At 55.7% G+C, this 18,944-nt stretch overlaps 3 protein-coding genes across 3 annotated transcripts in view; 1 reads left to right on the top strand and 2 right to left on the bottom strand.

The window, feature by feature from the left end:
• Positions 1–1,937: 1,937 nt before the first annotated feature.
• Positions 1,938–9,817, bottom strand: PTSG_10661 (uncharacterized protein; the record flags this gene model as incomplete). The annotated part of the gene is made up of 17 exons (XM_004988569.1): positions 1,938–2,538; positions 2,688–3,396; positions 3,574–5,151; positions 5,330–5,865; positions 6,011–6,259; positions 6,400–6,573; positions 6,705–6,803; positions 6,948–7,110; positions 7,220–7,300; positions 7,514–7,597; positions 7,950–8,033; positions 8,218–8,301; positions 8,499–8,582; positions 8,780–8,863; positions 9,044–9,127; positions 9,278–9,361; positions 9,693–9,817. 17 exons carry the CDS (start codon positions 9,815–9,817, stop codon positions 2,224–2,226), a joined length of 4,617 nt encoding a protein of 1,538 aa, XP_004988626.1. The 3' UTR covers positions 1,938–2,223.
• Positions 9,818–11,083: 1,266 nt separating this feature from the next.
• PTSG_10660 (uncharacterized protein) lies at positions 11,084–14,568 on the bottom strand (the record flags this gene model as incomplete). The annotated part of the gene is made up of 11 exons (XM_004988568.1): positions 11,084–11,191; positions 11,369–11,498; positions 11,718–11,809; positions 12,005–12,104; positions 12,308–12,589; positions 12,684–12,853; positions 13,005–13,111; positions 13,305–13,341; positions 13,600–13,715; positions 14,003–14,069; positions 14,557–14,568. 11 exons carry the CDS (start codon positions 14,566–14,568, stop codon positions 11,084–11,086), a joined length of 1,221 nt encoding a protein of 406 aa, XP_004988625.1.
• Positions 14,569–16,000: 1,432 nt separating this feature from the next.
• Positions 16,001–18,944, top strand: part of PTSG_10659 (uncharacterized protein) — a gene marked incomplete at both ends in the record, with an annotated part of 3,755 nt that continues 811 nt past the window's right edge. The window contains 10 exons of the mRNA XM_004988567.1: positions 16,001–16,033; positions 16,167–16,267; positions 16,852–16,965; positions 17,133–17,256; positions 17,411–17,457; positions 17,632–17,728; positions 17,872–17,966; positions 18,199–18,272; positions 18,437–18,625; positions 18,774–18,865. Of these exons, the coding sequence (XP_004988624.1) occupies positions 16,001–16,033; positions 16,167–16,267; positions 16,852–16,965; positions 17,133–17,256; positions 17,411–17,457; positions 17,632–17,728; positions 17,872–17,966; positions 18,199–18,272; positions 18,437–18,625; positions 18,774–18,865 (966 nt within the window). The remainder of the gene's footprint in view (positions 16,034–16,166; positions 16,268–16,851; positions 16,966–17,132; positions 17,257–17,410; positions 17,458–17,631; positions 17,729–17,871; positions 17,967–18,198; positions 18,273–18,436; positions 18,626–18,773; positions 18,866–18,944) is intronic.

The raw sequence follows: 18,944 nt of genomic DNA, 5'->3' as shown, positions 1-18,944 counted from the left end.
ACACACAACGAACGAACGAACGACGACACACACACGACACGACACACACACACACACACACACACACACACACACACACACACACACACACACACACACACACACACACACACACACACACCACCCAACCTGTGCATCAACGCCAAAGGAAGCGACAAAGTTGAAGAGGGATTCGACAGCAAAGTTGACAAACTGCACAATGTCCGACTGCAACACCACGTCCGTGTCCGACGCTGCCATTGCCTGAATGGAGATGAGAGCCATTGTTGTGGCCGAAGTGTTGGCGTGAGGAGAGGAACGCAATATTCTGGGTACGTGACACGCAAAACGAAAGGGCCGAAGGAGAGGCATGACAGGTGTATCGTCAAGCACTGAGTGATGCACCCGCTCGTATACAAACAGACATATATGCGCACACACAAATACTTGTGTTACCTGCTGGATATCTGCGAGAGGCTCAATGGAGATGCCAATCTGTGCCACCTCTACCTGCAGCGGCATGAACATACCATGTGTGCGTGTGCCAACGTGTGTGTCAACGTGTGCGAGCGTGGAGCACAAGGAATGAGAGCCTGAAATAGCACTCTTGAGACATGTTTCTGCGAGCAGCGAGAGCACAAATATACACGCACACAAGAGCACATAGAACCATACACAAACACACGCACACGCACACACACACACAAAGCACACACACACGCAACAACACAAACATACACACACGCACGAACAAAGCAAGCACGCACGAACAAAGCAAGCACACACGCACACACACACACACACACACACACACACACAAAGCACACACACGCACGAACAAAGCACACACCCACACATACATACACACAGCCACAACGCACTGGGTGCTGTGAAGGGTCAAAGACAACAGCGCCAAATGGATGGCTGCTACCATCGGCAGCGGTGGGTTTGATCTTGGCAATGCGGAATAGGGATGACGGTGCCTCGTTTGTGATGGCACCAAGAAACACCCAGTTCGGCTCAGGGTCGGGCCAGCACAAATACACGCTGGCGTGCACACACACACGCACACACACACACACACACACGCACGCACACACACACACACACACACACACACACACACACACACACACACACACACACACACACACACACACACACACACACACACACACACACACACACATTCACAGTTCAAGTGATGGTGGTGGTGTTTGGGTCGGTTGCACGTGAGCACGGCGTGGTTAAGCACGTTGTTCTGCAAAGAGCGTTACATGCAAACATGAGGGATGTCTTGGCTGTTGTTGTTGCTTTGTTGTTCTCGCTGCTTCTGTGCCACTGTCCGGTTTTTTGCTGATGCAGATGGCAACCAGCGGTTGGTCTTAGCTGGTTGGCTTGATACAGGCACCACTGTCTGCACCAAGGCAAGGAAGGGGAGCGAGCAAGCACGTGACACGTGTGGCAGTCCTGGCAGTCACTGCATCCAAAGCAGCAGGGGTGGGAGCAACAAGGAGGAGGCAGTGGTGCGAAATTACATGACAAGAACCGTGCAAGATAACCCAGCGAGCTTGCAGTGGGACCCTGATCGCCGTTGGAATCCTGCAGACACCACCATGGACGTGTACGCCGACCCTGGCCTCGGCATTCCCTGAGGGTCTGGCATGGTGGTCCCTCCGGGTGTGTTCGCGCGCATTCAGTCGCGCATGGTGCATTGCTTCGCCGCCGGCACCAGTGTGTGGCAGAACAGCTTCATCACGCTTTTTGCCCCTGTCGAGCGCGACGGGCGCATCACCGGCGATGAGCACATCGATCACTGGGTTCCCTGCCCAAGTACGTTCAAGGAAGACTCCTGAATCGCCCTCGACATGGTGTGTGTGTGTGTGTGTGTGTGTGTGTGTGTGTGTGTGTGTGTGTGTGTGTGTGTGTGTGTGTGTGCATGTTTCGCGAAACCGTTCCACCGGCTGCATACGCGTGTATCATGAAACCAAGCAGAGTCATACCACAAAGGGTAGACCTATGCACACATGCGTCATACACAACAACAGCAACAAGGGGGGAGCGAAAACAAGGGAGCAGCAACGAGGAAACCACAACTGGCGTGCGTGTGAACAGAACAGTGGGTAATGAGCGCAATGTAACAACAGCACCACAATGACAGGACTGGAGGAGAGAACAGAAGCCACAAAATGGACGGTGGTGAAAGGAAGAGAAAGGAGATGCCATGGGTCAAGTGGCCAAGCGCTACGCTGAGCTTACGTCCACCTTGTACTTCTTTGCCTCTCGCACCAGCTTCATGGCGGGACCCATTGACACACCGGAGGACCGAAGCGTCTGCTTTGTCAAGTCGCCCTCATGTACGAGAGCCACCAGCACTTCCAACGAGTCAATGCCGTGCTCTATCAGCGCCGACTCGACGTGCGACAGCAGCGAGTGGCGGTTGAGCCATTGAATGAGCTCTGGCTCGAATGGCGATGAGGAGGGGGAGGAGGAAGATGGGGTGGCAGGTGGTGGTGTAACAGGAGTTGTCGCGGAGGTGGACGAGAGCGACAACGAGGACTGTAAGATATGTGAGTGAGGGGGGTGAATCACAGCGTGAGCGTCTAGTGGAAGATGAAGAGGAAGAGAGTTCGCCTGCATGCATGCACCCACACTCACACTCACACTCACACTCAAACCCACAAACCCACACTCACACTCAAACATACTTGCACTTGCGTGGAACGACGTGCAGTTGTTGCTGGCCCCTGCGTTGCTTGTTCTGCACTCCTGGCAGAAGCGACGACCTGGCGCACCTTCTCCGCGATGTCGCGCAGCTGCGACGTGCGGTCCACAGCGGCGTCCAATGCAACCACGGCGTCAATGTCAAAGAGCGACAGCACAATCTCACGCACGGTTTTGTGTTGCTGGGGTGGTGGCAGGCGCAGCACCTGTGAAAAGTACTGATCGAGCGCGGCTGCCGTCTCTTTGCTCACAGCATCCGGCAACTTCATTGCCAGCCGCTTCAGTCGGTCAAACGAGTCGTACTCGCTCACCTCAGCCTTGCTCATGCTGCTGTCGTTCACATTGTGCCACGCGCTGCCAACAATCACGGGCACGACGCGGCGAAGGCGGATCTTGGCGTGTTGCTGCTCCTCATCTTCCTCGTGCGCCCGTTGGTACTCGCGCAGCGCCAGCATCGTCATCCACTCCAGCAGCACGTTGTCGCAGTAGTCGCTGTGCTGCAGCTGCCTCATCTGCATGATGGTGGCAGCAGAGACGATGGGGCAGGCCACCAGGCTCAGCCCAATCGCCGTCATGAACGACAGCTTGAAGTTGAGGCCCGTCTCCAGGTTGTTGGCGTCCAGAAACGCGACCAGGTTGCGCTGCTCCAAGCGCGGATGCAGCGCCATCACCAGCCCACTGCTGGCGCGTTGCCTGAGGGTGTGGTTGCGGGAGGGGGGGGGGGTTGGAGTCGGTAGTGATGAGATGAGGGGAAGCTACATGCAGTAGTTGTGGCTAGTGGGTGGAAGTGACAGACAGATACTGGCACACACACATACACATACACGCGCCATACACATACACACACACTCATACACACACACAACTCACCTGTAGCTGATGAAGACGTCGTACTTGTCCTGCAGGCCGAGAACGGGCAAGAGACGGCCATACTTGGCGATCAGGTCATCGGGTGACAGCAGCTGTTCGTCTACCCACATGTCCTGCTTGCTCTTGTGGTGGTGCAGCACATCCTCAAAGAACAGCAGCGTCTTGTCGTCAAATGGCAGCAGGAGGCTGCTCATCAGGCTTGGGTAATGCTCTCTGGCGGCCTCGCTGATCATGGTGTGCAGCATGTGCAGCATGGCGCGTGGCTGCGCACTCGTGATCTTCATCTTGATGCCGCCAACAGCCGGCACAAGCTGCAGTTCAAGCTTAGTCGACTCCATGAAGCAGATGGCATGGGTGCGGCTCAGCTTGGGTTCCTGCGATGCGCCGTGCTGTGCATGCGCCAGCACATGAGCCAACACGATTGTAAACAGCCCCTCGGGCAGGAACGATGCGTGCTGTGCATTTTCAACTTGCACGCTCGCACTTCGCTTGAATTGCTTCAGGCTGAAGGCAACAAATGCGGTCTTCTCCTCGTACCCAAGATATGGGTTGATTCGCTGCGCTGCTGTCGTGCTCAGCGACACGGATGCCATCGTGCTGCTGCTGTGGCAGATGGTCATCGGCAGAATGGCTGGAACCAGGTACTGCTGGTGCTTGTGTTGTTGTTGTTGTTCATCACTCTCGCTCGCATCGTTGTCACCGTGGCCGGAGTTGGTGCGGGCAAGTGCCGTGCGGCTGTCGACCAGCTTGGGTGGGGAATACTCAATGCACAGCCCGTATTGCATCATCAGGTGCAGGAACGGCATCACCAAGTTGTTGTCCACGCCGTTCCACAACACGTCGAGCAGGTGACGGTGCAGGATGCCGCGGTCAACGAGGTCGTCCCACAGCTGCGCGCCAACGGCCCTCGCCTCGCCATCACGCACATCGTGATGCAGGTCAAAGTTACGGATAACGCGCGTCATCGTGTCCACAGCCCACTGTGGACTCAGGATCACGAAATCCTCCATGCCAGGCACGTGGTCGTAGTACAACGCCATCGAGTACAGGTGCAGGAACTGGAGGCACGCCCTCGTCTCCTCACGTGTACGCAGCCCACATGTGCGTGCAATCGCCACCACCTTGTCAAACGCGAGCAGCGGCCGCTCCTCGTCGCGGGCAATGGCGTTGAGCTTGTCGTAGAGGTGGAGGTATGGCACAGCGACCTCCTGACTCACGTATTCCTGCGCCAGTGCTGTGGAGGAGATGGTTTGGCGCAGGTCCTGGATCATGGAGTCGTGGATGGACTTGGTGTTGTCAACGGGCCAGAACCACAGGCCGTGCTTGTCGTTGTGGATGACGCCAGGGAAGGCGGGATTGTGGCGCAGGCGACTGTAAATGTCACGTGAGATCTGCTCATGTTGCTTCCGCTTGCTGACCACATCAGCGAAGGTGCCGACGATGAGGACGGGTGCGCCCTTGGCGTGGAGGTGGAGGGAGGAGAGCCAGTGCTCCATAAATTCCCACGCCTCTGTCCGCTTGCTCTCGTCTTGGTGCAGCAGGTCCTCCATCGAGAACACCAGCAGGTACACCGCGTACCTGTTGGGTGGGTGGGGTGATGAAGGGAGAGGTGAATGAATGAGAGGTGGTGGAGGGACTGCAAGCAGACAAACGCACACACACAGGCACACACACACACACACACACACATACACACACGCACGCACGCACGCACGCACACACACACACACACACACACACACACACAGTGACCCACTTTGTGAGGAAGAAAGGGTGGAAGATGTAGAAGGTGGACTGGCCACCCAGGTCAAAGATCTTGAACGTGACCCGCGCTTTGCCCTCGCCCATGACGGCGTCCACGTTGAATTCCTTGATCGCTTTCTCCATTTCCTCAGCAGACATGCCGGGCGTGGTGCTGCTGCTGTTGTCACGCGCAGCAGCATCACTTTGGCTGGAAGGGTTTAGGGTGGCCTGCTTCGTGGGCGCAGATGCTGAGTCATGAGATGCCTTGCTGGGCTTTGGGACCGTCGATGTCGACGTGCGGGAGGATGGCCGTGACCGCGTCTCCTTTGAATTCTGTAACTGCTCCTTCTTCGACTTTGAACCCGTCGCCTTCTCTGCCTTCTCGGCTTCTTGTTGCCGCTGTTGCTGTTGGTGTTGGGCAACGCGGCTCTCCAAGTCGGCCTTCGCCTTCATCATCGCCTGCTTCATCTGCAAGTCCACGCCAGATTCCTGCGCCAGCGCTGTGCCGCAGAGACTGCGCATCAACTCAGAGATTTCCGCATCCAGCTCCTGCAAAGGTTGTGTGTGTGTGTGTGTGTGTGTGTGTGTGTGTGTGTGTGTGTGTGTGTGCGAGGGGATGATCGTGTCAACCACCACCTCGCTTCACACCCATCGTCGCACACATCACATGCTCGCATCAGCTTCACTCACACACCTGCCAGTCGTGAACGTCCATTGATTCGACAATGACGGCGAGGTCGGTTGAGGCGGCGCCATGCGTGGAGTGCTCGTGCTTGTTGAACATGTGACCCATGAGTGAGTGGAACGTGGAAGTCTTGCCGGCGCGCCCCTGACCAATGAAGATGAGTTTGGCCCTGCCCGCCATGGTCGCGTTGAAGCGTGCTATGACCCCCCGCATGCGCTGCTGGAGACGCTCCCTGCGCGCCTGCTCGGGCTGCTGCTGCTGGTGGCGGTGGTGACGGTTGTGTGAGACATCATGATTATGCTTGATACGAGACCACGGAGAGCGTGATGAAGGAATGGCATGGGTGACGTGATGCATTTGCTTGTGCGTTGCTGGCAAGCACCCTTCTGATCACTCACGTCTTGCGCTGCTTGTTCTTCTTGCTTCGGTCCGGCGGCAGGAGTGGGCGCAGGTGGCTCTTGTTTTGGTTGTTGCTGCTGTGGTTGCTCCGAAGGCTTGCCGCCTGGCTTCAGCCCTTGGATGCTGGTGATGGCAGCGTGGCCGGCCTGTGCCACATCATAGGGCCTCTCTCCCTGCGTGTGTTGGAAAGGTAAAACGCATGAGTTGAGGAAGGAGGGAAGCAGGGAGAGGGGGAGAACACAGCGCAAAGCAAAGAAGCAGTTGTGTCACGTCTTCAGAAACAGCAACACGACGCGAAGCACACCTTCTTATTCTTGACGGAAGTGTCTGCGCCCTTCTCGACGAGCAGCTTCACAATGGCTGGCTGGTTGTGCCTGCAGGCAACGTGCAGTGGCGTGTCGCCCTGTTGTTGGGTGGGGGCAGCAAGGGGCATGGCACGTGTGGTGAGGATCTATTGAAAACGAACACACGGCCGGTGCAACCATGAGCGAGCGCCGTCACATACGGGCACAACAAACACACCCAGACACACACATGATGAACATACCTGCTTGTCCTGTTGGTTGATGTCTGCATTGTCCTGCTCGATGAGGGACGTGACAGCTGGAGCGTCGCCATCCCTGCAGGCAGCAAACAGTTGCTCATGGTGTCGTCGTTTCTTCTCCTTGCGTGCTTCGTCGAAGGCGGCGTTGCCCTCATCGTCGCCAAACCTGTGATCCCACGCGACATTGGACGCAAGCATCACGCAGCATGTGTGCGTGAGGAGAAGGGTCGAGAGAAAGCAGGGATCAAGCGACTAGAGTGGAAGCACGCATTGACCAATCCCCTGTGATGAGTTCTCGGTCGACGGGCAGCGCGGCACCAAAGGCGCGGGCAGTGGCGGTGGAGTTCCTCTCGATGCTGAACGAGGACACGTGGTGGTAGCGTGTGGTTGGGAACAAGCAGCAAGTGCGGTGCGTGGGTCAGGAGGGTTGGTGGTTAGGGTTGTGGAGAAATGCAAGCAAGCAGAGAGGAACACACAGTGTGGCGTGCACTCAAAGAGTGGTGATTGGTCACACAAATCCACAACAGGACACAGGCGTTCATGAGGCAGGCGCAACGCAATTGACGGACTTAAGCTTCTTCAGCGTGCGGTTCTGGTCCAGTGCGGCACCCAGCGCCGCACCGCCAACCGGGGTGATGGAGTTCTTGGTCAAGCTGCAAGTGGCAAGAAATACATGTTGGAAGAGCAGGGGAACGGGTGGGCAAGCAACACGTGTCAGTGTCATGGATGAAAGTGGGTTGCAGATGGATCACGTGCACGCGTACTCGCTCGCACATCAGGTCCTACGACATTGAAGTCACAATGGCGGAAGCAAAGGGGGCAAATGCAAATTGCACAGGATGTGGCAGCGCTTGTGGCACAGGTGAAGGATGGAAGCATTTGTTGGTTAGTTGGACAAACATGTCGCAGAGACATCGTGGGTGGCTTGCGGTGCCTTGATCTGCACATGTGTACTGCAGAGGCAGCGCATAAAGACACACATTGCAAAGAGGAGCTTCCACTCACTTGAGTATTTCGAGGGTCGTGTTGTGCTTCAGCACCTTCGCCAACGCCACGGCGCCCTCATCGCCGATGGAATTGTCCCACAGGCTGTCAAGATGATGTGGTGGATGCCACACAGGGGGATGATGCCACATGGGTGAGGAAGTGCGTGAGTGAGTGATGATGATTGCTGTGGATGGCAACACAGTCATCAATCCACACATGGGCACGTGATAAAGGTGCAGCGGCAGTGACGCAGCATACATGTGCATGTGTGCGTGTACACACTCACTTGAGTTTTTCGAGGGTCGTGTTGTGCTTCAGCATCTCCGCCAACGCCACGGCGCCCTCATCGCCGATGGAATTGTCCCACAGGCTGTCAAGATGATGTGGTGGATGCCACACAGGGGGATGATGCCACATGGGTGAGGAAGAGTGAGTGCGTGCGTGCGTGATGATGATTGTTGTGGGTGGCAACACAGTCATCAATCCACACATGGGCACATGTGCACGTGATAAGGTGCAACGGCAGTGGCGCAGCATACATGTGCATGTGTGCGTGTACACACTCACTCGAGTGTTTCGAGGGTCGTGTTGTGCTCCAGCATCTCCGCCAACGCCACGGCGCCCTCATCGCCGATGGAGTTGTTGTACAGGCTGTCAAGACGGTATGGTGGATGCCACACAGGGCGATGATGCCACATGGGTGAGGAAGAGTGAGTGCGTGCGTGCGTGATGATGATTGTTGTGGGTGGCAACACAGTCATCAATCCACACATGGGCACATGTGCACGTGATAAGGTGCAGCGGCAGTGACGCAGCATACATGTGCATGTGTGCGTGTACACACTCACCTGAGCCATGTGAGGGCCGTGTTGTGCTTCAGCATCTCCGCCAACACCACAGCGCCCTGGCCGCCGATGGAGTTGTCTCCCAGGCTGTCAAAATTGGATGATGCCACACAGGGCAATGATGCCGCATGGATGAGGAAGAGTGAGTGCGTGAGTGATGATTGTTGTGGGTGGCAACACAGTCATCAATCCACACATGTGCACGTGATAAGGTGCAGCGGCAGTGACGCAGCATACATGTGCATGTGTGCGTGTACACACACTCACCTGAGCCATGTGAGGGCCGTGTTGTGCTTCAGCATCTCCGCCAACGCCACGGCGCCCTCAGGGCCGATGGAATTGTTGTGCAGGCTGTGCAGACACACAAGAACCGCAGGGAGCGACGGTGAACACACGTCCAAACATGCGCAAGCAGGGGAGGAGAAAGGGATGCAACGTGCAACACCGCCACCCCAATCAACCATGCATGTCACACGATGCAGATTCATCATCACCACGCACTAGAGTCGTTTGAGGCAGGTGTTGTCCTTGAGCGCCTCGGCCACCGCACGCGCCCCAATGACGCCGAGGCGAGCATTATTCAAGCTGTAATTTCAAATGGTGTGTGTCATGAAATGAGCAAGAAGACTGAGGATACACAGAGCAAAACCATGAGGGTGCCAGTCACAACCTGCCACAAACACACACGCACACACACTCTCTGTTGATGTGTCCAGGTGGTGCGAGGGGACAGGACACGCACACGTGAACACCCAACAGCAAGCCACACCAAGCTCATTGCAACACAAGGACAAGCCAAGCAGAGAGAGAGAGGGGGGGGGGAAGAATAAGCACAAGCACAACCACAAGAAGTGTCCTTCTGTCCAACACATGCATGCATGTTCCAACACGTCGTTTTGGTTGCTTTTGCACTCACCCCACATTGTCCCCACACGTGTTGTTGGCGATGGCCCTGATCTTGTTCTTCACCCCATCCTTCAGCTTCGTCTGCGCCAGCAACGCCTCCACCTCCTCCCTCGCTCTCTTCTCTCCGCCGGACATGGCGGCGCGTCGTCTTTTCTCCTTGTGGCTTGTTGTGACGTGCTCGTGAGCTGGAAGAAGACAACGACAAATGGACGACGACAGGGTTTTAAAAAATATTACCGGTGACCATTGCTAAACTACGGTTGCGAAGTGAGCATTGCCGGTTCGTGACCACGCGCAAAAGCTCGAGGCGCGTCCACTAACCATCAAATCGCATGCTGTGAAGCCCTACCCCCGCTAACCGCTACGCTCGCTCCCGCATCGCTGCGCTACCCGAACCAGATTTGTCGCACAGGGTTTTCCCTAACCGGCGGCTGCGCCGCCTTTGCGCTGCCTTGACACATGCAAATTCCGAAACTGTAGAAGCAAAAAACATTGGGAATTTAGCGAGCGCCTGCGGTAAAGTTGCAATAATCCCGACGACGACAAGTCAACGCGCTGCTTTTTGTTTCCTTTGTTTTGTGTGTGTTGTTGTTTTGCGACTCAGCCATTGGACGATTCGCAAAACCTTACAGAGGTTATCCGCACACCAGCGCTTCCGTGGAAGATGTTCGTCAACCATCTCTTCGAGCCCTCGTTGTTGCCGGGAACACAACAAACAAACAGGATGAAGTGCCTCCAGCCAGCCAGCCAGCAACGACCCGACTCGCTTTGTCGCCGAAAGGAACAACAGCCGCGCCCTCCTCGCTTGGTTTTGCCTGGTTGGTACAACACACCAATGTCTGTAGCCACATCAACACCACAAACATCACCGCCGCTCCACCATCACCACCGTCAACGGATCTCATCATCTTCATCGAGCCATTTACTGAGGAAAGAACAGGTCCGCCACACAACCCACAAACAACGCCCCCAGCCCAACACACATCAACACACACACATCCACACATCCACACACACAGCAGTGCCCAAATGCAACATGAAGCCAAGCCAACCAAACAACAGCCAGCCCCTCTGCACATCAAACAACACCCTCCAGTTGCAAGCCAGAATCAAATACGCACAGCAGCAGCAGCAGCACACATCAACCAAACACACCAAGAACGTGTTCAGCTGTACACAGCGCCACACAATAGAAACAACAGGCAAGCACAAGAAGGGCGTGACATAAGCAAGCAAGCAAGCAGGCGAGAGGGAGAGTGAAGGAAGGGAAGAACAGAAGAGAAGAAGAAGAAGAGAAGAGAAGAGAGCAAGAAAGGGAAACAAGAGGATGAGGAATCGACAGACATTCAGCCATGCTCTAAACTGGTGCACAAGTTGACACGCCACATCACAACATGGTGACTACGCGGACGAGCCAAGTGCCTCAACAGCGCGCTGCACGCGGGTGTGCACCTCGGGGTCCTGCATCAAATACCTCAACACGCCGTGGGCAGGCGAATCCTGCATATTCTACGAGAGGAAACGACACGAGGGTGTGAGAATGAGGAGTGGAAGAAGGAGCAGGGAGGAAGAGGGAGGAAGACGATGGGAAAGTACACGAAGTACACGACAGTCGCGCATCTTCGAGGCAGCAAACACACACACACACACACATCACATAAATCACACACAACACAACCCACGCACCATGAGGCTGTGTACATGCCCTGGCAGTGGGGCTCGTCGACGGCGGCCGCGGGGGTGCCAATCACCTGCACAAACAAACGCCCGCACAATCTTCACCGGGCTCTCAGGCGCAGTCTCGCGTGGATCTTGCCTACAGAAGCAACAACAAAAGGAAGGAGAGGGAGGTACAGGAAGCAATGGGAGGGGGAACGGGAGAGTCAGTCGCGAACAAGAACGACAGGCGGCAGAGCACACCACCGACACATGCAGCACGACCAGGCCATGCACACACACACACACACACACACACACACACACACACACACACACACACACACACACACACACAAAACACAGTCGTAGCACTCACGCTTGGAGGACCTCGACGAGGTATGTGAAGATGTACTTTGCTTCATCGTCGTCTTCTGTAATAGACAGCCAGTCAAGCAGATGTGTCAGCATCTCATCTGTGCAAGGGTTGGTGGTGGATGGGTGGATGAGGAGGTTAAAGAAAAAGCGACGACAACGTGACAACAAGAGCAAACAACCAACGCAAAGGACAGCGAAGAAGGAGTGTAGCAACGCACACACACACACACACACACACACACACACACACACACACACACACACACACACACACACAACCACACACACCTTTGAGAGGCCGTGTGCTGGGTTGTGTGCAATCTTGACAAAGGCGGAGATGCAGTTCTCGGTCGCGCTGGAGTTGGGCGATTCGCGGGAGCCGGGAGCCCTGGATCACAGCGAGCAGCGACTCAACAGCCTGAACGCGGCAGGACGACAAGGGGTGGCGGTGAGGTTTGGCAAGCCGAAAGTGGAGAAAGGAGAGAAGCGACGAAGCGACATGTTCACACACAGACACACACACAGACACAGACACACACTCACACACTCACACGCGCACACCCCCCCTCTCTCTCTTGGCCTTGAGCGCACCTTGTGTGGATGTATGTGGATTGTGGATCCTCCTCCTCAATCTGGGCGGCGCTGGCTTGCATAACGCGCATGAGCTCGTGTGCATCCGGCGCAAACATGTCCTTGCAAACAAACACGCCCATCAGGCCGCGCAGCATGCGGTATTGCCTGTCGTTTGAGTGTTGGAGAATGTTCTTCATGAACGGCACAGAATCGTTGTCGTAGTCCTTGAACCGCTCCTGCGCCACGTTGGCCAGCACATGCATGCGAACCAGAAACACGATGGCCGCCCCCTTGCTGCCGCTGCAACCAGTGAGGAGCGCAAGCACACCATCACCTCGTCAACTGCCGCTGTTGATGTCATGGCGTGCAGCACCACAACAACCGCCACAATCACGGCCAATCCCTCTTCCAACAACGGTGTGGTGGTCCAACAGCATCCACCGCAGTGAGCTGCTTGAAACCGGCAGTGTGCAGTGACGGCTGTGGCCGCGGTGGAATGCCTCGCTGGCAGGAGATGAGGTGGCGGAAAACAGCAGCAGTTGAGATGGTCAGGGAGAAGCACAGCTAGCAGCAGCGGGAAACTGGTTGACAAAAGAAAAGGGCCTTGAGTGCACCGCCACAACGCCGCGCAGGACAGCAAGCAGTGCAGCTGTTGCTGTGTTGGCGTGGTGTGGCTGACGATGGCGTGAATACGCATGCATGCACACACACACACACATGGCAGTGTCGGGGATGGTGATGATGATGTGGCAGGTTGAGGTGGGGCCACGTGCTGGCAGCACTCAATCACAGCAAAGGTGCAATGCCCGTGGCTGTCGGTGGCTGCGGTTGGTTGAAGCGGCGTTGCGGTGACGATGTGTGTGGGTGGTTGGCTGCAGCAGCAGAGCCTGCGCTGGGCCGGAATCGGTGTGTGCACGCGTGCAACGGGAGGGTGGGGAGCAAGATGCAGGCGCTCCACTGGGCGGGGGTGATGCGACTTGTGTGAAGACAAAAAAGGAGAGAAGAGAGAACTGACGATGAGAAGCTGTCGTGCACGACGTGCAAGTGCAGCCCTGCATCAGCCCAGTGGGGATGTTGAATGGTGTTGTGTTGACGAGGGGTGGTCGGTGTGCGTGGTTGCTTCGACATGCGGGAGGGGCAACGAGTGCAAATGAATTCAATCACACACATACACACACACACACACACACACATACACACATACCCACATAGACACACACACACGTTTTGTGTGGCGCTGGGAGCGATGTCTGCTGGTGGTGTCAGTCATGGTGGTATGGAAGCGGAAGTGTGGTGGTGGGATCCTTCACCTCAGTGCACATCCCAGCCACCACGCTGGAGACCACGAGCTGGCTCACTGTCTCCATGCCCGTGCATGGCACCGACCGCCGTATGGCAGCGGTGATGACAATGTCAGAGGCCTGCTCTGAAGCAAGCACACATCGTGACAGGGGTTAAGGAGAGAGTATGTGTGTGGGGTGTGGGGTGTGATTGACGAGGGGAGGTGGTTGACAAGAACAAGGACGTGCTGACGGGATAAGTGGGGGAAGGAGGCGTGCAAACTGTGGTGTGCATGTCGCGTCACACAGCACATTGAGGTGCAGTGCAGTGGAGTGGAAATCCCAGGCAACACCCCACCCCCCACGCCATCAGCCACACACATACCGAGACAGAGCGAGAGAGAAGGAAGTGCCTCTTGTTGTCGTGGCACACGGTGATGGCACCCGCTCAAGTACACGGTGCTGTCATTCAAGCCACCATCATCATCCTCATCGTCAGCCTGCAAAACAGGTGGTGGTGGTGAAGATGAAGGCACACAGCGTTGCAGCCAAAAGCAAAGGGGGAGGTGAGAGGGAGGTGGCTTGAGATGTGTGAGTGAAGGGGGGGTGGAGAAGAGATGGTGTGCAGAGAGCAGGTCAAGCAAGGGGTGTGCAAAGGAAAGAAAGGGAGAGTGGACTGCGAGGCAGGAAGGAACAGTGTAAAGGAAGCAGAGCAGTGAGTACAACACACACGCACGCACCACGTGGTGGGCGTGTCGCTCGTCCAAGCGGAGTGAATGAATACATGTCCCTTGGCTTGGCTTGCTTGCTCGCTTGCCTGCTTGCTCGTCTGCTTGATTGATTGATTGATGGATTGCTTGCATGTGTCATTGTCATCTGTCATCAATATCCCCCCTGCGGCTCCCTGCTGCTGCTGCTGTTGTTGTTGTTGTGGCTGTTGTGGCTGAGTATGTGACCAAACCACCACCGCCAACCACCACCACGCACCTCCCCATCCATCCTTTCCTTTCGTCGCAGCGAATGCAGCGTGTGTGTGTGTGTGTGTGTGTGTGTGCGTGTGTGCATTGCGCGCAACCAGCCACGAGTTGTGTCTGTGCAGAAGAAGACGGGGAAAGCTGAAATCAGTCGATGGCACGACTGTGGAGATGTGGCAGCCCAAACTTGCTTGCACTCGCTTCATCTTCTTCTTCTTCTTGTTCTCTTTGGTGCAGTGCACACAGCGAGGCGAGGCAAGGCAAGGAAGGAAGGAGGAGTGATGTAGCAGTCACCCCAACAGCAGCATGGGGTGGGAAGAGAGATGTGGGAGAGGGGAAGAGGGGATTGTTGGTGATCGCTACCCAGTCACCAACAGCCAACCAGACCAATGTGGAAGAAAGGTCTCTGACACACACACACACACACACACACACACACACACATGCACACACACACACACACACACACACACACACAGACACACACACACACACACACACATGCAACACAAAGTAGGTGTCACGTCAACGATCCCCACGTGAGCCAACACACATCATGCCCGCTGTTCCTTTCTCGACTTCTGCTTCTTCTTCTTCTTCGTCTTGGGCACTATTCGTTCGCTCCATGCGTCACGCAACCAAGTATGTGAACGTGGGACGCGGTGTCCTGTTTGTGGTGGCAGTGCTGTCGGTTGTTGCTGCTGCCGCTTCGTTGTGGGTGTGGGTGTGGACTCCCTTCTTTCCTTCTTCTTGTGGCACAAGGATGTGTGCAGGGGGCTGCGCGCCTGCTGAAAGTGGTGGTTTCGTCGTCGTCAGGTCGTCGTTGTTGTGCTTGGCTAACGTGAACATGTGTGCTGTTCTCTTGTGGTTGGACAAGGCAGTGGCCTGCAGAAACAACGCCCCTCAGAGTGCACTGGCAACACGTGCCGCTGACATACGCACACCACAAGGCAAGCGGCTAGCAGTGTCACTCACGGCCACCTGCGAGGTGGGTGCAATCACACCTCCGCTCTGTGTGTGTTGTGTGTGTGTGTGTGTATCAGTGCACGGTGGTGATCCGATATCCAAACCACAACCACTGCTGCTGCCTTGCTGCTGCTGTTGGCACGTGTGTTCTCACGGTTGCATCGTCTCTTCCTCCCACGCAAACAACAAACAGACAGGAATCGGCAAGTGAGAGTGGCGGAGACCAAGGCACCAGCAATACAGAAGGCCACGTTTGAGTGGGACGCACCTCCACAGCGGTACAGGGGTGAGCAATCACAGCATTTGCGCTGACATCGGTCAGTCCTCTGTCGTGGTCACACATCATTCATCCTCCAGCTTGCAATCAAGTCAGTTTACATGGCATGCACGCTGTAGGTGCTCATCACCCGCCCCATGCGCACGTGGTTTCCTCACACGCACACCCCACAACAGCCCGCTCGCTGGACATGTGTGACGCGCGAATGCTCGGGATGATGATGGAATGCCCACGTCTCATCATGACAGTGAGCGATGTGTGTGTGTGTGTGTGCATGTGTGTTTCTCGTTACGCTCGGCAACCGTTTGATGACGGCTTATCACTCCTGCGCACGTTCCCTCGCTCACTGCAACACCCATCTCGCCACCGTTAACGACCAGGTTGCCATCCACTGGATGCCCTTGATTGCGTCGACGGAGCAGAGCGTTGGTAACATTGGCAAGGTGCTGCTCGTGGCGGGACAGAGCGAATGCTTTCAAAAGTATGCGCACGCTGTATGTGTATGTGTGTGTGCATATGTGTCGTCGACGTGGTCATTCTTCCATGCGTCTGCTGTCTGCTATTGGTGTGCCATCGTTTGATCTTGTGCTGCGATGTGTGGTCCTAAGCTCTGTTCCTCGTGTGTGTTTGGGCCACAGGGTACGCCGTCAGCTGAAGAGAGGAAGGAGGCGCTGCTCCGGCACAAGGATGATGGTGACATGAGGTGCAACCACCAAATTGTGTTGTTGTTGCGGGCGCATTGCCGCCGACGGCGCTGCTGATGCTGCTGCTGCTGCTGATGTGTACCTGCACACACTGAACCACTCATCACTCGCTATCGTCTTGCAATCCTTCTGTGCACTTCTCTACACCGCTTCGTCTCGACAGCTTCATGTCTGCAGAAGAGAATGAACTCTTTCACACAGTGTGTGTGTGTTTGTGTGTGTGTGTGTGTGTGTGTGTGTGTGTGTGTGCAGCAGTTCGTTGCAGATATCTCCCACCACTTCTCTCATCCCCTTTCATTCGCGCGCCTCACCACACAACAAACGCACCCATCGTCTCCACCACAACCACCACTGTTACCAGAACGCACTGCCCCGAGATGCCGCTGCACCATCGCACTGCCAATGGCGGTCCTGATGTCAGGGATCACCGCACGACATATCCATCGATCCTCTTCGCACGTGCCCATCGTTCAAGGTGAAGACCTGCCAACACAGCAACAGCAACAGCAACGGCGTGGAATGGCGTGCAACCGAAGCATGATGACCTCACACTCTTTGTCTGCGTGTGTGTTATGATTACATGTTCATGCGTGCGTGCATCTATGGCAGGTGTACGTGTACCGTCTGAGTGCTGATGAAGAGGCTACCCTTGCCAGCCATCTACCGCGCCATCCGAACCGCCATCCGTGACGGCCGTACAGCACCGATGACCCGTCCAGGGCTTACCTCTTCGTCCCAGGCACCGACGTGTCGTGCTGGTGTGAAGGTGTGTGTTTGATTGTGTGTGTGTGTGTGTGTGTGTGATTGTGTGTGTGTGTGTGATTGTGTGTGTCGCGTCGGTGCAGATGCACGGGCTTCCACAGCAGTCACTATCACCCACCACCACCTCATAATTGTGTTTGCGCGCTTGCGGCTGAAAGATTGCATGCACAGCACGTACTCTGGCAACATTGAGTCGATGCATCCCGTGAGCGCAGCCATCGAGCGCCATCTCTCCAGCTGAGGTGGTGGTTTGTTGTTGCTTGTGGTGCTCGTGGTGCTGGTGTGCTTGTGGATCTTGATGTCGTGCGTGTGAGAGGACCTGTGTTCATGTCTTCCAAACACACACGCTCACATGCTCACATGTGTTGATACATGCCAGACTTGCGTATTGGAACGAGGGCCGCTACCACATCCTGTTTGAGTACAGGGACGCACCGAGTCTCCCCTGGCATGCAGAACACGGCATTCTTGCAGAGGTACAATGTGTGTGTGTGTGTGTGTGTGTGTGTGTGTGTGTGTGTGTTGGAACATGACTGTGCATGCCTGCGCTCACCATCGACGACTGCTGTTGCTTACACTTCACCAATGCCGCCTTGTTTCGCATCACCACCTGCATCAGGTTGGCCTGAGCGAATTCCACCACCGTGACGGCCTCGATGTGTCCATGTCACTCTTCTCCATTGTGACATTCATTTCACACCGGAGCAACGACGCGTTCCACCTGCACAAACAGAAAGTACCTCGTCACCTTCAGGTCTGTGCATGCATGCGTGTGTGGTGTGACGTGGTGCGCTGTGAGGTTCGATGTTCACTGCTGCTGCTGGATTTAGAGGGGTTGGTGTCGCTCACTGCACCACCACTCGCCCTTCTTGTAGCCGCTGCAACCTCACTCCAAACCCCTTGTGGTGTCGCTGCTTGACGTGTGTCTTCTTTCCCTGTTGTACAGAAGCACCATCGAGTCTGCTCGTTCTGATGCCATGCGCAACCACCCCCCCCCCCAAGCTTCACAACGGCAGGTGTGTCGTGCTACGTGTGTGATGTGCTTTGTGTTCTTGTGTGTTCCGTGTGTGTGTGTCGTGCGTTGCCTCGGAGTCAACCCGTTTTGGTATTGTGTGCGTGTCTGTCTGGATCCACCTCTCTCACTCACACATCGTCCCTTTGTATGTTTGCTTGTGTATGCGCAGGGACACTGTGTTGGTGTGCGCGTGCCGGTGGTTTGGCGAAGAGCGAATGGGCCGTGAGGGGGAAGGTTGGATATGACCCATCGTGTAAGCAGGCAGAGGAAGAGTTCAACAAGTACACGTACACGGAGCTGGCGCTGGAGACCAAGTTTGGGCTCATCGTGGAAGCATTTGGGTACCCCTCCTTCAGGTGTGTGTGTGTGTGTGTGTGTGTGTGTGTGTGTGTGTGTGTGTGTGTGTGTGTGTGTGTGTGTGGCAGACAATTTCGGTCCTGTTCGTGCTCTTACCTACCTTCCATCTCCTGCCACCCCTTTTCATGCCTCATATATCATGACTGCAGGTGCCATCCCCGTCATTGTCGTCGATCACTACGTGCTGGTGCGTATGGATGGATTTTACATTGTGCGTGTGTGTGTGTGTGTGTGTGTTGGTGTGTGTGTGTATGTGTGTGTGTGTGTGTGTGTGTGTGTGTGTGTGTGTGTGTGTGTGTGTGTGTGTGTGTGTGTCTATA

The sequence above is a fragment of the Salpingoeca rosetta genome (genome assembly GCF_000188695.1).
Source record: "Salpingoeca rosetta unplaced genomic scaffold supercont1.34, whole genome shotgun sequence".
Taxonomy (NCBI): domain Eukaryota; class Choanoflagellata; order Craspedida; family Salpingoecidae; genus Salpingoeca; species Salpingoeca rosetta.
Note: the sequence above shows the minus strand (reverse complement) of the source record. Positions and strands in the feature narration are given on the sequence as shown.